This window comes from Dromiciops gliroides, chromosome 5, assembly GCF_019393635.1.
Source record: "Dromiciops gliroides isolate mDroGli1 chromosome 5, mDroGli1.pri, whole genome shotgun sequence".
NCBI lineage: Eukaryota > Metazoa > Chordata > Mammalia > Microbiotheria > Microbiotheriidae > Dromiciops > Dromiciops gliroides.
Genome location: NC_057865.1, coordinates 284,997,628 through 285,015,062, shown reverse-complemented (window position 1 = coordinate 285,015,062; position 17,435 = coordinate 284,997,628). Strand labels below are relative to the sequence as shown.

General features: G+C 41.5%; 1 protein-coding gene across 2 annotated transcripts in view; it reads left to right on the top strand.

The window, feature by feature from the left end:
• LARGE1 (LARGE xylosyl- and glucuronyltransferase 1) overlaps positions 1-17,435 on the top strand; it is a 578,937-nt gene that overhangs the window by 481,672 nt on the left and 79,830 nt on the right. For both annotated transcript variants that reach the window (XM_043967031.1, XM_043967032.1), the window contains exons 8-9: positions 9,804-9,916; positions 13,566-13,691. In XM_043967031.1, coding sequence (XP_043822966.1) covers positions 9,804-9,916; positions 13,566-13,691 — 239 coding nt within the window. The remainder of the gene's footprint in view (positions 1-9,803; positions 9,917-13,565; positions 13,692-17,435) is intronic.

The following is a 17,435-nucleotide window of genomic DNA, read 5'->3' as shown; positions in this document are numbered from 1 at the left end:
AAAGTCATCTCTTCCCTGATTGGCTTCCCCACCCTCCTCATCCAAAAGTGGTCTTTCTCCACAGAATTCTCCTTCTACCTCTCTCTAGCACTTAAAATATTTGATTTATCATTTCAGATATATGCAGTTTAATTCCCCTACTTGAGTATAAGGTCCCTGGAAGGCAAGAACCATAGATTTTGTACTATATAAGGAAATACCTTCTAAAAATGAGAATGGTCTAAAAGCAAGGTAGGTTTTCTTAGGTCAATCAACAAGCATTTATTAAGTGTTGTACTGGAAACTAAGATACTAAGACAGAAATAAAACATTCTCTTTCCTCAAGGAGTTTACATTCTAATAAAAAAGACCAAAGGCATAATAGGTACAAGATTACCTATAAGGGTAAGGCTTTCTACAGAACATGACATTTGAATTGCCTCTTGAAGGAAACCAATAATTTCAAGAGGTCGAGGTGAGGAGGAAGAGTATTGTAGGCATGGGAGACAGTCAGTACAAAGCACCATGGAAGTGATAGAAGGAATGTCATGTTTAAGGAGACACAAGGAAACCAGAATGACTGGATCGTGGCATTAGTAGAGATGAATAATATGTCAAAAGTCTAGGATGGTAGAAAAAGTCCAAGTTACAAAGACTCTTGGATGACAAATGGAGGATTTGATATTTTATATTAAAGGTGACAGACCACTGGAATTGATTTAGTAGGGAGGGTCACATGGTCAGGTCTACACTTAAGGAGAAACCACTTTAGTAGCAGTATGCAAAATGGACTAGAGGTGTGAGCAACTCAAGGCAGGAGGGACATTTAGGAGGCTATTGCAATAATATAAACAAGAGGTGATGAGAAGTTGGTCTAAGATGGCGACTGTGTGGGGAAAGAGTTGGGATAAATGTAAGATGTTCTGGAGAACACAGGAGGTCATTAAGCAGATGTGAGATGTTAGGTATGTAGTAGAAAGGAGCCATGATCTGGGTGGTGGTTGGACCAGATGCTCAAAGGACATGGTTTGAACTTCTACCAATGTCTAGGATAACTGTGATTTGCCCATAGTAGGCTATATTGACATGATTATTAAAATGGATGGATGGATGGATTTGAAGCTCCTAGGAAATTACTCTTAATCCATTGTGCTTAGGAGCCATTGAGGGTAGAGACCACAGTACAGTCTTTATCTTCCAGAAGACTAGGTCCTAAAAAGGTTGTTGACCTATGTTGGAACCAGTATTCTAGTTCCATCTGTTGTCATCTGCTCTTGTGTCTGGACTTCAGTATTTTCCTTTTAGTCAGTCTTCTTGGTTCCAGTCTCTCTCCTTTCCAATCCATCCTCTTTACAGCTTCCAGAGTGATATCCGGTCAATCTGTCAACAAACATTAATTAAGTGCCTACTATGTGAAAAGCACATATCCTCAAGGAGTTCACATTCTAATGGGGGAGACAGAAAGCAAACAGATATGTACAAGAAAGCTAATCAGGAAAAATAGGAAGTAAATAAGAGAGCTGCCAAATCTAGGGAGAATTGAGAGATACAGTGAGAATGGTCTTTCCCAGGGCTTCTTCAACTTTTTCCACCCTCAACCCCTTTTCACCCGAGAAACTTTTACACGACCCTGGGTATATAGATATAAAAAATAGGAATCCTAACCTTTTTACTGTTGCCAGGTTTTTTCATAACCCCCACCTTCAGTTCCATGACCCCATATGGGGTTGCAACCCACAGTTTAAGAAGCTAGACTTGAGGCAGCTAGGTGGCACAGTGCATAGATAAAGCACTGGCCCTGGATTCAGGATAACCTGAGTTCAAATCCAGCCTCAGACACTTGACACTTACTAGCTGTGTGACCCAGGGCAAGTCTCTTAACTCTCATTGCCCCACCAAAACAAAACAAAACAAAACTAGGCTCTATCCCAATTTAGGGGTCTTTGCATCTTCCTTCCCCTGTGTCCACCACAAGGATTTATACACAGTTAAGCACTTAATAAGTGAATAAATGAGTGAGCAAGTGAGTGGTGGGTAATGTGACAAAATGGAAACAACACCATCCTTGGAAGTTAGGTGGAACCAGGGTTTTGATCTCATCCTCAATACTTAATATCCATGTGAACTTATGCCCTTACCCTCTGTGACCCTTGATTTCCCCATCTGTGCAAGGAGGATGCTAATGTTTTTATGACTTAACCTTGTTGTGAGGAAAACACTTTGTGATTCTGAAAGCATTGTGAACTGCAACTAATTACAATGGAGGGTTTTTAATACCAGGCTCCAAACCTTGGCCTGGTTGTGCTGAGGGGATTAGGGAGCCATTGAAGATTTTTGAACAAGGACATCGCATGATTCAAGTGGAAAAATAAGAAAGCTAATATGTAATCATCCTAATTATTGGGAATTAGGGACTTTCTTTTGTTCTCTCCTTTACCTCTCCGCTCATCCTTTTTAGTGTTTCCACATTCCATCCCTACCCCTCCTACACCACGTTTTTGTCATATCTTCTTGTGAACTAGACTATAATAAGTGAGAAATGAAAAATAAATCAAATTGTCTGCCTTTCTCTCCCTCGTGCTGCTACAGGATTCTGACCAGCTGGGAGTTTTCTGGGGTCTTTGTCCAGTCTTCTTGCCAGAGGGCTCAGGCAATGAGATTTTCATGGTTGCTCTTGCAAAGCTGCCCTGTGGTCTAATATTTCTCAGCCAGGAATCCATTTCAAGTTTTGTTTTCTTATCATCCCAGGATAAGCAGTCGCAGAATCCCCCTAGATACAGTGCTTAACTCAGTACCTGGTGCATAATAGGTGCTTAATAAATGTGGATTGATTGATTGATTGATTGATTACTGCACCCCAATACTATCAGCATATTTCTACCACTTGGTATTTATATAGCCACTGATGTATGCAAAGCACTTCACATATATATCATTGGAATCTCAAAACATCCCTGAAGCACTCTAGGCATTATTGTTCCCAGATTACACGTGAAGAAACAGTGGGTCAGAAAGCTTAAATACTTGTCCTGACTCACATAGCTGTTAAGGGTCAGAAGTGGGATATGCATATAGGTCTTCCTTGGTCCAAGTTTGGTATTCTGTCCACTACACCATGCTTGCCTCTTCCATCATGGAGAACCTGGCTAGGCTGACCAAATCATATTTCCTTTGTGTTTTGGATTCTAACCTGCTAGACACTTTGTAATACACCTTGGGCAAGGCACTTAACCATCTCCTCTCACCTGGACCAGAATCCCACTCAGATGGACCATATGACCTGCACCCATTGTGTTTGACGGTTTGAGACATACATGTGGATTCCAAGGAATGACATGACCAACTGACCACCTAATGTTCCTTTTAGAGCTTTCACTTCGATTATAAACTAGTCACAACTGCTCTTCATTTGTAGATATCTCATTCTTCTCAAATATGCAATGAAAGAGGTATTGAACTAGGAGATCCCAAGGTTAATTGCTGGCTCTTGCCATTAACTTGCTGTGTGACCTTGGCCAAGAACTTGAACTCTCCTTATCTTTGGACTTGATATTCTCCAAGGGTCTGCTCCCTCTAAATCCTAGAGTCCTGTAGTTTAATCAATTGACAAGTCCTTCTACCTGTGTCTCTTGACTTTACCACTTACTAATTGTATGACCTTAGACAAAAAACTTTATCTCTCTGGTCTCAGTTTCCTTATAATACTTTCAGTCCCTAATTCACAAACTTAAATCCTGCCTTTGTCACTTACGATCTTTATAATTGAGCAAATCTCGAGGCTCATTCTCTGGGCACCAGTTCTTCAGCTGTAAGACCCAGAGATTAGAATGGGTATTATCTAAGGTCCCCTCTGTGGAGGTCCAAAATTGTCAAACTGAGAATAAAAGAAACTGAGGCAGAGTTCTGAGCCAACGGAAGTATATTAAAGGGTTCGTGGCCTCCTCTAATGAACTTGACCTCAGATCTTCCTCACAATCTAAGATACCCCCTTTCTCCAGGTCCTTAGTTTCATAGTGCTTGATACACAGACAATACAGATGAAGCAAACTAAAAATACAGAATCTCATTGATAGACCTTGCCCTTGACTCTCCAGGAGAGTCTACACAAAATACAGAATCCCACTGGTTGACAAGTGGGCTAATGAATAGACAAACTTATCTTGACCTTTCAGGAGGTCCTACCAAGCTAATGAGAAGATGTCATGGACTGGACAGCTAAACAGATGTCAAAACACCTACATAGGCCAGTGGGTTGGTGGAAGGGCAAGCTGCATGCTGGCAACTGGGGTCACTCATTGGTCATCTCCCCGTTTTGGGGCAATAGAGGGATGGATAGCAAGGGATGGAGGGGCAACAAAGATATCCCCTGTGTGTCCATTAGTGTACTAAGCACTGGTAATACAAATATGAAATTTATCAACCTGTGGCACGGGATGGGCCTACAGTCAGAAAGACTTGAGTTCAAGTCCTTCCTCAGATACTTCTTAGCTGTGTGACCCAAGGCAAATCATTTAACCTCTATCTTCCTCAGTTTCTTCAAGTGGAAAATGGGGATCCTAATAGTACCTACCTTGCAAACAGCATAATATTTGTGACGTTGGCCTTCTTGCCATTGCATGAACAAGACCCTTCATCTCTCAGCTCTGGGCATTCTCTCAAGCTGTCCCCCATGCTTGGAATGCTTTCTTTCCTCTACTCTGACTACTGACCTCTTTGGCTTCCTTTAAATCCCAACTTTTGATTGGAAGCCTTCTTTAATCCTAGGACCTTCCATCTTTTAGCTCTTCCCTATTTATCCTGTATTTACCTTGCTTTGAATATATTTGTTTGCATGGTTTTTTCCCCCAGTTGGATAGTAAGCTCCTTGAGGGCAGGGACTGTCTTTTGCCTTTTTTATTGTTCCCAGTACAGGACATGACACATAGTAGGTGCTTAATAATCCTTATTCCTTCTTTCCCTCGCCCTGCTAAGAATGGATCTGGGGTTTGATCAGTGTGTAGAATTCCCAATGTGGAAATCCCCATTATTGCCACAGATCAGCAAAGGAATCTGTCATGTAATTGACGGTCTGTCTTAGCGGATGGCTTGGGGCAAAGTGAGATTATTATTTGTCCAGGACCAGAGAGTTGGTATTGCCAGAGATAGGACTTCTTGACTTTAAGGCCTCCCCTCTATCTATGATACCATGCTCTCACATCTCATAAATGTGATATAGATGTAAAGATATATTACAGTACTCTATAAATGGCTAAATTAATCCATGAATCTATAACCCTCACTACATGGCCCTACCACCCTTTTAATAAGGGAGATTTGTTGAAGAGGCATGAGAGAGGGGGAGGGAAAGAAGGAGGGAGAGACAGACAGATAGGGAGAGGGAGAGATGGAGACAGAGAGAGAGAGAAAGGGAGGGAGAGAGGAAGAAAAAGGTGAAAGATTAAGAGAAGAAGGAGGAGGAGGAGAAATCATAACCTTGCACAAAATGACTTTTTTTAGAACTCATCATTCAAGGGTAGAGTCAGGCAGATTACAATTTCATTAGAAATCTAAATTATCCCCAAGTAATGTGTTGGGCATCACAGGGCATGTAAGCAAAAGATGTGAGCAGGGGCGGGAATGGACAGGGAAGGGCAGCAGAAAAGAGAGTTATTTTTATAAAAACTGGACCATTTTCATTCTTGATCAGTTTGGAGACCACGATCACTCCAGGCACATGGCATAATATTCTAGTTCTAAAGCCCACGAAGAATCCCACAGAAAAAGCACTGGATTTGGATTCAGAGGACCTGGGTTCCAATCCTCATTCTTCTATTTACCCCTTGTTTGAAATTGGATGAGTCATTTAATTTTTCTAGGACTCAGTTTCCCTACCTGCTAGGTTCTGCAGTAGTTTGAGGGCTGGGGCTGGCATCAGGAAGACCTAAGTTCAAATCCCACCTCAAACAATTATTGGCTGTGTGTCACTGAGCTAGTCATCTAACCCCTCTCTGGCTCAGTTACTTCTTTAAGTGGAAGGAAAAATGGCCCCCATTTCAAAGGGTTGTTCTGAGGAGGATTGGATTTGGCTTCTGAAATTTGCTAACTTACGTGACCTTGGGCAAGTCACTTACTTCAACAGGACCTCGGTGTCCCCATCAGTAAAACAAGAGAATCAGACTTGATGTCCTCAGAGGTCCCTTCTCGCTCTAAATCTGTGATGTTGTGAACACATTTGAAATGACAGATAATGGACTCCAGGGTGGGGATGTAGGCACAAGAAAGCAGAAGAAGGCTAATTAACCAGAAGAATGGGGAAGGATGGAAGGATTTATTGTCATGCTCAAATTTAAAAGCAACTTCAGGAGGAGTAGGTGACAGTATTCAAGGTCAGGTAAATGCACAAACAAAAGTAAAGTGGGGAACAAAGTAGATGTGCACAAAATACATTTAGAAAACAGAAAGGAAACCAATCTGGCTTAAGTTGGCAGAAGTAGCTGAAGGGCTACATGCGGCTCCCAAGCCACCCGAGTGTGACACAAACCGGATTAAAATGTAATTGGGAAATATTTAACAAAATCAATAAAAATACAATAAAAATCAGTAACATGAATATGCAGTTTTCTAAGTTAATATCCAGCCTTCAGGGAGCCTTATGTAGTAAAATGGGCCTTTGGTATTCGATGTCACTGATATAAAGGGCTTGTCGAGAAAGGAGAGGGCCTTAGAGTGACTGCAAACTCCCATGCCTCATTTTGTCATACAAACTCACCAGTTGTATCAGCGCTGATGGCCCAGTAGAATCAGCAGTTTGGGGGCTTCCTAGTCCAGATGCCTTCCTTTATAACCGAAGAAATCAGGGGTCTACGAGATCCAAATTTCCCAGGGAAAATATTTCTGAGCCAAGATTTGAACCCAACTCTTCTGAATACAAATCCAGCACAAACTCAATTAAGAGACTATGATGAGGGGCCGCTAGGGGGCGCAGTGGATAGAGAGCCGTCCTGGGATTCAGGAGGACCTGAGTTCAAATCCGACCTCAGACACTTGACACTTACTAGCTGTGTGACCCTGGCCAAGTCACTTAACCCCCATTGCCCTCAAAAAAAAGGTTAAAAAAAAAAGAGAGAGAGAGACTATGATTAGGGGCAGCTAGGTGGCACAGTGGATAAGCACTGGCCCTGGATTCAGGAGGACCTGAGTTCAAATCCTACCTCAGACACTTGACACTAACTAGCTGTATGACCCTGGGCAAGTCACTTAATCCTCATTGCCCTGAAAAAAGAGAGAGAGAGAGAGAGAGACTCTATGATTAAAAGGCTTTGCAGGAGTTGAGATCTTACAGATGAAGGAGGTCTCACTTGAACTCAGTCTTGAAGGATGGACAGAATTTGGACAAAAAGAGAAGAGAGGTGACATCAAAGTAAAGAAAATGAGATAAGCCAAGAAAGAGAAAGAGGAAAATGCAATAAATAATCCAAGGATAATAAATAAATTAACTGGGGATCGTGTAGGAGACTAGTGAAAGGATTTGAAAGGTACGTTGAGGCAAGATTCTTTTGTGTGTGTGTGTGTGTGTGTGTGTGTGTGAGGCAATTGGGGTTAAGTGACTTGCCCAGGGTCATACAGCTAGTAAGTGTTAAGTTCTGAGGCTGGATTTGAACCCAGGTACTCCTGAATCCAGGGCCGGTGCTCTATCCACTGTACCACCTAGCTACCCCTAGGCAAGATTCGAAAGAGCCTTGAATGTCACAATAAGGACAATGGGTTCCTTCAGCTAGGTGGGGCAAGGAAGTCTCACCATGGAAGTTTTCCAAGCAAGACAGGGACAAGATAAAAGAGATATTTTAGGAAGATGAATCTGATAATGGATGCAGAATGGATTAGCAAAGGGAAAGACTGAGTCTGGGAGATCTATCAGAGTAGTTCACACGAATCATAAGAAGGTGCTTACTTCTGTGGGCCTCAGTTTCCAAATCTGTAAAAGAAAGGAATTGCATCAGATACCTGCTATTTCTCATCCTCTCATCAGTGACACCCACCCGTCTCTCTTGTGCTTAGTCAGCACCTATCACTTGGTTAGTAATTACCTAGCCTTGACATCTATCAATCCTCAGCTCAGCCTCCTGAGGCATCTGGATCTGATATTGACCTCTGTGATGCCTCCTCCCCCAAGCTGACAATCCTATCCCTTTTACCATTTGGAGATCCCTCCCTCCATCAAAATGGAAGCTTCTGTCCAAACTAGTGAGAATGAATTTTATAAGAAGATTTACTGAAACCCTCTTATGCATGTGTTACTGGAATCCATTTCCACGAATCTGTTGAAAATGAATGATATCCCTGCATTTCTCTGCTGAGCTAACTTTGCCATGATGCTCCCCTCTCTCCCTCCCCCAAAATGCAGTGAATCCATGAACAAGGCACTTCAACATAATATTTTACTCAAACAGTTCTTCCACCCATCCCCCAACTCCTTCCTACACTAGAGGTTCCACTCCTTTCATAAATGGGCATAAGTTGTGTTACTGTAAAGCAGTGAGACTGATTTATGTAAGGGATTTCAAAGGAGAATCCTGAGTCTCAGGTAGAACTTCAGATGGAACATGTTCTAACCTAGGGGAAGGAAGAAAAGGGTCAGTGAGCCTTTAACCAGTTTGGCTGGAATGGAGGGTAGTTATGGGACATATAAGGTAGGGTGGCACTAGGTTGTCGAGCTTTGAATCCAAGGCAGAGGAGTTTACAAGTTACTTTGAAGGCATTAGGAAGCCACCAGACACTTCTGAGTAGTTTTTCCTATGCAAAACTGTTTCATTGTTCTTTGTTCTCAAAGAGGAACATGACATCAGGATGATGGCATGACTTGAACTGAATTAGATGTAAGTAAGGATGGGCTGTTCAACTCTCTCCTCCTGATCCATCTGGGTCCAGTGGCAACATATACATCAGGATGACTAGAGATAGCCCTGGATGTTTAAGGCAGTTGGGGTTAAGTGACTTGCCCAGGGTCACACAGCTAGTAAGTATCTGAGATGAGATTTGAACTCAGGTCCTCCCAACTTCAGGGCATGTGCTCTATCAGCTGTGCCAACGAGCTTCCCCATGCTAAATAATAACAAAAACAACATTTGCTCCTCTGTAGGTTTTTTCTTCTGTGCTTTTGTATCCAAACCTTTGGACATTCTGGCAAGTACCAGGATGGAGCAGTGACATCAAGTGAGTTAGAGTTTGTAGGAAGATAATCCCCCAGCCACTCAAGCAACCCTTCAAGCAGTGGGGGAAACCAAGCCTGAATCAGTAAGCCTTCAGGAAAGCTAGCTCAGCCAACAGAGCTTCCCAATAGTAAAATCACTGGACTTAGACTCAGGAACACCAAGTTCAAAACCTGCCTCAGGCACTTCATACCTTCCTGGCCTCTGGGCAAATCATTAGACTCCTTTGAACCTCAGTTTCTTTATTTATAAATGGGGAGAATAAAAGTCCCTATCTCGCTGGGTTCTTTTGTCAATAGTAAGAGTTAGCTTTACAATGCTTCATAAATCATAAAGCACTACATAAAGGCTATTACTATTATGATTGTTGTTTAGTGAGCACTAAGTAAATGCTTTCTGAGTGACTAATTGATTGTTATAGTTGGAGTAATAACTCTTAGACGAGCTTCTTCCCAGGACTGTTATGAGGAAAGCACGTTACAAAGGTTAAGGTTTATAGTGTTTAGTGAGGTGCCTAACATACAGTTGATGCTTAACAAATGCCTGTCTACTTGTTGGCTTGATGGATGAGCTTGAGATATTGTCAGCTCAACTCCCATTGATTCTTGTGCTTCTCTCTTCTACACTCTTTTCCAGGGGTAATCTTGTTGCTTCTGGATAAACTGCGAAAGATGAAGTGGGAGCAGATGTGGAGACTGACGGCAGAGAGGGAGCTGATGAGCATGCTTTCAACCTCATTGGCTGACCAGGTGAGAGTAGACCCATTTACTGGCAATGAACACTGAGGATATTCTAGTGTTTTGCTTTGAAGCCTGAGTTTATAGGTTCATGGGGATTGAGATTTAGAATTAGAAGGTATGTGTGTGTGTGTGTGTGATGAATTATGAAGACATGGGCACCAAATGTGGAGTCAGAGGACCTGTTTGAATCCCTTCTCTTCCCCAGGTGACCCATGTGACCTGGGGTGTGGCACAACCACTCTCAGGCAGTTTCTACTTTTGTGAAATGAAGGGGTTGGACTAAAACCAAGGGATCCTAGAGCTAGAAGGGACTTCAGGGGCCACAAAGTCTTGACTTGTTCTTTTACACATGAGAAAATTGAGGCACAGGGAGGTTAAGTGATTGGCCCAGGAGTTAGACATTATATACCATATGGCCTTTGAGGTCTCTTCTAGGTATAAATCTAAGGTACTAAAATTTTACAATCATCTTTTTTAATAGTCTTTTACTTTTTAGGTCTTTTAAAATATTGTTTTCAATTATATGTAAAAATATTTTTAACAAATTTTTACAATTTATAAACTCTGTACAAAATTTTTTAAAAATAATAAACATTTATATTTAAAGTTTTGAGCTCAAATTCCATCCCTCCTTCACTCCCTCCCCTCTCCCTTCTCTGAGGCAGTAAGCAATCAGATATAGGTTACACACATGCAATTATTTTTTACAAAATTTTAACAATTTTAATTCATTTTTTAAATTTTTGAGTTCTAAATTCTCATTCTCTCTCCCTCCCTTATTGAGAGAACAAGTGATTTTGATATAGATTATATGTGTGCAGTCATGCAAAACATATTTCTATATTAATCATGTTATGAAAGAAAATACACACACCCCTTCCCCCCCAAAAAAAACCCAAGAAAAATAAAGTTTTTTTAAAGTATGCTTCAATCTGCTTGACTACATAAGTCTTTGCCTGAGATCTTCCAAGAGTTGTTCCTAAGAATTTCTTCTTGCCATCCCCTTGGTTTTGATTATCCAGGGTTCTTGGAACACATAAAATTGGTATTAGATTATGCTGTTGGTCCCCAGAAAGCAGAACATTGGGAAATTGATGAGAATAGCATAGAGCTAGATTTTAGTTGAGTTTAGTATTAGGAAAACTGAATAATTAAAGTTGTCCCAAAACAGAATGGAATGACTGGAGTGTTGGTGAGGTCCCCTCTCACTGGGGTTCTCTAAGCAGAAACTACATGAGTATTTGGAGTAGTATGTTAAAGAAGGGATTATTTGGGGTTGTGGATTGGATTGATGGACACTTAATTTACTTCCAACTATGAAACGATCTGTCTACCTGGACCAATCGAGATCACAGCCCTGCTAGACTTTAGCAAACAATTTCTTTGAAGTTCTGTAGTTGAAGACATTCATCCATTTGTAGATAGCAACTCCCTGACCTTAGCAAGAAGGGTGCTCAGTCAAGAGGTACATACATCCATTACTGGATCCATACCCGAGCACTTCATTTTTTGGTTCTCAGTTTTTTACTTATAAAATGAAAAGTTGGACTCGATGCCTTTGGGGGTCCCTCCCAGTTTGGGATCTATGAACTTTATGAAATGCTCATTTGTTGATATAATTTATAAGTTCACAATAATAAAAAAATGTATTATGTTAGAAATTTACATTGTGGAGGAGGATTGATAAGTCATTCAGCATTGCCATGTTTTATTGAATTCCAATGACTTGATTTTGTCTTGGAAATCCAACAATATGGACCTTCAGGTTAGAAATGGAAAGTTTCTTCATCCATCTAAGACTCTGGAAGCATGTAATTCACCTTCTGCTGCCTGTTAGGAATTATTTAATGAGTTTGGCCATATGCTTGTGTCTCAGGGAAAAGCCCCAAAGGGTTAAAACTTTCCTTGATATGTCTGAGCTCAATCACTAAATGGGAAATGTGCACTCCAGCTCCCTGTCCTTATGTAATCCTTGGCATATCTGTCACAAAATTCCCAGAAAGCCCCAGGAATTGCTGCAGAGACAACTTCTGCAATTTGTCAGAGCAGTTGGGTGAGGAGACCAAGTTTTCATAATGGCATCTCATCAGTCGGCTGTGTTCTCCATGTGAAGCCCATCCAGTTGTTCAAAGTAGGCTCAAGGTGAGCCTACCTTTTGCCCTAATCAATCAAAAAAAAATAATCTTTGTAAGTTGCAAGACCCCCATGAGCCACTGATATCTCTTCAATGAATCAATCAGTAATCATTTATTAAATACCTTCTATGTGCCAACAATTTTTTTAGGTGCTGGAAATATAAATACAACAAACAAAACAATCCCTCCACTTGGAGACCTTAGATTGTAACAGGGGAGACAAGTCTACACGTAATTATATATAGAATAGGAATTTTTCAGGCCCATTTCCCAGGATGAAAGGGGAGTTCAGTAACCTACTAAGACTACTTTTAGCACTATTACATTCCTGGTTCCCAAATTTTCTCATGAGGACATTTTAGAGTTCTTGCCTGTGGCTGCCTCAGAAAGGTTTTTTTATCATTTTATCATTATCATCGTGGTCTTTGCCCCATATCGGAAGACTGATCCCCAACCAATGAGGCTGTGTCAAGATCAGCTATAATTTATAAGATATCAGTGTAGCCTTCTCTCACACACTCCTCTTTGGGTCAGCTTCCCAGGGGTTAATGTCCCAGAGGAGGGACAAAGAAACAGACCCAACGATGTGTCTACAGGGAAATCCCTCAATGCAACCAAACCCTCATATCTCATCAGAAGCTAAGATGCATTCTTCAAAGCAGAGGAAAGAGAAGGGTGGGTGAGACAGACAGACAGACAAGGGAGAGAGAGGCAAAACTTTGCTCCCCCTCTTCCCTAAATCCACCACTATATTTTATTCCTTTTGCAGCCCAACTGCAACCCATTAGAAGCTGCTCCAAATGACAGGCTGATGGACTTATCTCTCCCTGCTACCTCCATTCCAGAAACTAGTAAGAGAAGTGAAAGGGAATAGAGCATAGTGCTCAGAGTCAAGACCAGGCTTTTGGGACTACCCCCAGACATTTTCTGGGTGATCAGGAAACCTCTCTGTGCCTCAGTTGTTTCAATTGTCAAATTGGAAAGGCCTCTAAGGGCCTTTTCAGCTCTAAAGCTATGATCCTAGGATATCACTTAGCCTTTTGATCCTCAGTTTCCCTATCTGTAAAGTAAAGGGACTAGACTGAGGTCAAACTGAGGTCCCTTCCAACTCTAAAGCTATAAACCCATGAAGTCATTGAACATCCATGGGGTGCAAATTGTAAGCACCTTGATGGCAGATACTAATTTGTCTTTCTTCATGTTCTTAGCATATAGCACAGTGACTCGTGCATAGTAGGTGCTTCATACGTAGTTATTGACTTGGTTTCCTTATCTGTAAAATGAGGGGGTTAGACTAGATGGATCTTGGGTCTCATCCAAGTAGAAACTGGTGATCCTGATTTGACCCCTCTGGACCCGAGCCGCCTCATCCATACGAAGAGGGGCTTGGATTTGATGGCCTTAGCCATCCCCTTTTGGTTCTAAATCTGTGATCAAAGGTCTATTGGAGTGAGGCATGGTGATGAAGTGGATGAAATGTTGGGCTTGACCTGACTGACTATGGGTCTGCTTGTATCTCCTAGGATATTTTCAATGCTGTCATCAAGCAGAATCCGTTTCTCGTGTACCAGCTCCCCTGCTTCTGGAATGTCCAGCTGTCTGACCACACTCGCTCTGAGCAATGTTACCGGGATGTGTCTGATCTCAAGGTAGGGTGATGTGGGTCATGCTGCCAACTGCTTCTCCTCCTCCTCCTCCTCTTCCTCCCTCAAACATTTCCCTGAAGGTGGAATAGAATGTTCCCTAGTGATAAAGCAAGGGAAGATGGCAGAAGGCCTTCATTGGGAATGAATGGGTACTCATCTTCTGAGCAGCTGAGAGAGAGAGACAGAAACCCACTTTTCTTGCATTGTTTTTCTTTTGTCATTCAGGACACTTAAGACCTTATACCATCCCAGTCTTGCTCACCAAAGCTAGGATATTCAGGCCTGCTTTCCAACCATGCTTCCTGCTGTTTCTGTTCACAGGACTGACAATTCCCTGCTCGTTCTCCTGGGGTTCCCCAGAAAGGAGATGAACACACATACATACTTACTGAGGAAAAGCATCATTATAAAGGACTCATATAGGGGCAGCTAGGTGGCGCAGTAGATAAAACACCGGCCCTGGATTCAGGAGGACCTGAGTTCAAATCTGGCCTCCGACACTTGACACTTACTAGCTGTGTGACCCTGGGCAAGTCACTTAACCCCCATTGCCCCGGATAAATAAATAAATAAATAAATAAAGGACTCATGTAACTGGAACATGGAGTTTAGACAGGGACATATACAGATAGACAGATTATCATTGATGGATAGATTGTCACACAGATGATGGATGGATATAGAGATAGGTAGATAGGTCAATAAGATAGACAGATAGGCAGGATTCAAACTCAGTTCTTCCTAATGTCAAGTGCATATAGATTGATAAGGAGAGAGGAGGGAAAGGAGGATGGTAGGGACAGAGAGAGGGAAAGAGGGGGGAAGGAGAGATAGTGATGATGATGGTGGTGGTAGAAATAGGGGGGGGGTAGAGACAATAACATATTGATCAGTTCCTATCTGGACACTATGTTAAATGCTAGTAATTAAAAAACAACTACAAGCCAATCTGTGTTTATAAGCATCAAAGGAGAGTCAGTCAATCAGTCTATACTTTTATCATACTTCACATTCCAATATGGTGCAGTGAAAAGAGTATTAGAAATTCACAGATTTGGATTCAAATCTCCCTCTACTGCTATATGACCTTGGTCAAGTCAGTGTCTCTTTGGTCTTTAGTTTTCTCACCTGTAAAATAAAGGGTTGGGATTAAATGAACTCTAAAGTCCCTTTCAGCTCTAGTTCTATGGCCTATGATTCGCTGATCTGTTATATAACTTAAGAGCTAAGAGAGACACTATCTAGTCAAACCCCCACATTTGACAGATTGAGAAACAGAGGACAATAAAGGTTAAGTCATTTCACCAAGGTCACTAAGATAGTAAATGGAAGAACTAGGATTCAAGCCTTAGTTCCTCCAACTCCACATTCAGTTCTCTCTCATCGTATTCATTCATTCTCTCTCTCCCCCCATCATGTTTCTCTGATGTCTCATGAGTGCCCCCAGGCTGAAGAACTAAATCCCCCCAAACCCCACACAATATCAGCTTTTACAACTCTGCCCACTTCCTACCAGGGGGTTCAGAGCTATTTGGAAAGCATCCAAGAGGGCCCCTACAGACAAAATTCATTAGCCTTAGCAATTAAGTGAGAAAATGAGGAGAGGGGAAAGGAAGATGTGAAAAGGGCATGTTACGTCTCCTGGTAACAAGGCCTCTGGGGTCTTATCCCCATGGGCCTTATAATATTAAAACTCTAATATCACTGAGTTATAAAAGCCCTGTGATTATATCAGCAACTTTGGCCCACTGATGGCAACAACACAGGTTGTACACAGATGGATTAACAAAAATCTCACCAAAGTGACCCAAATTAGAGGAGCCAGGGGTGCCTGATTCATATCCAGGCTCTGTGAAGGAAAAGGGTGACATACCAGGAACATCAACCAGGTGGCCTGCTGGTAAACGCTTAACAACCAGCTCTCCCAAAAGACAGGCCACACTTTTAAGTTTAATTGGCATAATTAATAATTATTATTTTCCCCATCACTTTCCTAAGTCTAAACAATCAGCAAAACAATAAACCAAACCCCAATGTGTTGTGTTTGCTGATTTGTGAGGTGTAAATGCTCATACTGAAAAATTAATAACCAATTGATTGCCAGTTTAAGCTGGCTTCATCATACCTTTGATTGGAACCTAACTAAGGGTGAGTGGAAAGAAATGAGAATTTAGAAACAGATGTAAAGAGAATCTGGGAGTTTAAGTCTTAGAAATGGATAGTTAAAGACCTTTGTGGTATCATCTTATCTCACAGAGACTTGAGTCAGAAGTCTTGAATTCAAATCCCACATCTGCTCCTGGCTAAATTATGCATCCCTTCCCCCTTCCTAGGTCTCCATTCCCTACTCTATTAATTGAGGGGGTTGGACAAGGTAAGATCTTTTTTATTTTTATTTTTCAAATAACAAGTTTTTAAATTAATCTGTTCCTCCCACTATCCCCCGTTTTCCAATGTTAAAAACAAAACAAAATAAAAACAAACCCCAATTTAATACAGATATGCCTAGTTGAGTAAAACAAATTCCCATATTAGCCGTATATAGTCATGTGTGGCTTTTTCTGCTGCTTATGTCTATCTTCCTTCTCATAATTTAGCATTGTATCGATCAGAGGTCAGCAGTCTTTTGAAGTTTTGTTTTGCTTTGCTCGGGGTGGAGTCTCTGTGTCTATGTCTGTGTCTGTATCTGTGTAATGTGGCTATCGTTGTTTTAGTTGTACTCTTAGTTCTGCTCACTAGTTCATAGAGGTCTTATCAGTTTCCTCTGAGGACCAGGTAACTGCTCAGGTACTTTTTAGCTCCAGATCCATGATCCTGTAATCTCATCTTACTTTTTTAGGAGGGCCCTAGATCATGCAAATGACTACAAAACTCACTGGAGAAACTATGTCCAGTGTGGCTCTTACTGAGGCAAGAAAACAGCAGCAAGGAGGTTTAGAAGAGTATTTAGAGAGAGATTTCCCCAGCAGAAAAGACATGGGAGAACATGATAGCTTTTTTTTAGTATTCTATGGAGGCGGGATTTAGTTTGTGTCTCTTTCAGCTGCAGAGGGTCAAATCATAAGTAATGAGTAGAGGCAATCGAGGCTAGAGGTAAGGAAAACTTCCCAGTAATTAAAACTGCCACAAAGTGGAATGAGATGCTTAGGATCCCCTTCCTGGAAGGTGTCCAAGCAAGGGTTCACTAAGCCCTTGTCTAGTGTATCATAATGGGACTTTATTTTGTGTATGTGTTAGATTAGATGGGAGCACATATGTGGTCAAGTGAATAGAGCACTTGGCCTGGAGTCAGGAAGACCTAAGTTCACATTTAACCATTGTCACAAAGAGTCAGACCTGACTGAAAATGATGACAACTCACTTCACCCTATTTACCTCAATTTCCTCATCTGTGACATGGGCTAGAGAAGGAAAAGGGATTTCTGCTAAGAAAACCCCAAATGAGCTCACAAAGAATTAGACACAACCAAAACTACTGAAGAGCAGCAACAATAGATTAAATGAATTCTGAAGTCCATTCCCACATTTAAAATGCTGTGATTCTCTGAAAAATAAAGCAGTAATTCATATTAAAATTGCTGTATTCTCTTATGGCCAGCCAGTGCCTCCAATAAAGGAGACACCCTTAGCTTTTGGCAGAGGGGAATCTAAGATATCAACATTTCTATAACTTCTGAGGAAAATGAGGAGACATGTCACAGCCAACCAGACTGCAGTGAAAAATGTGGTAAAGAAACCCACTGGAGA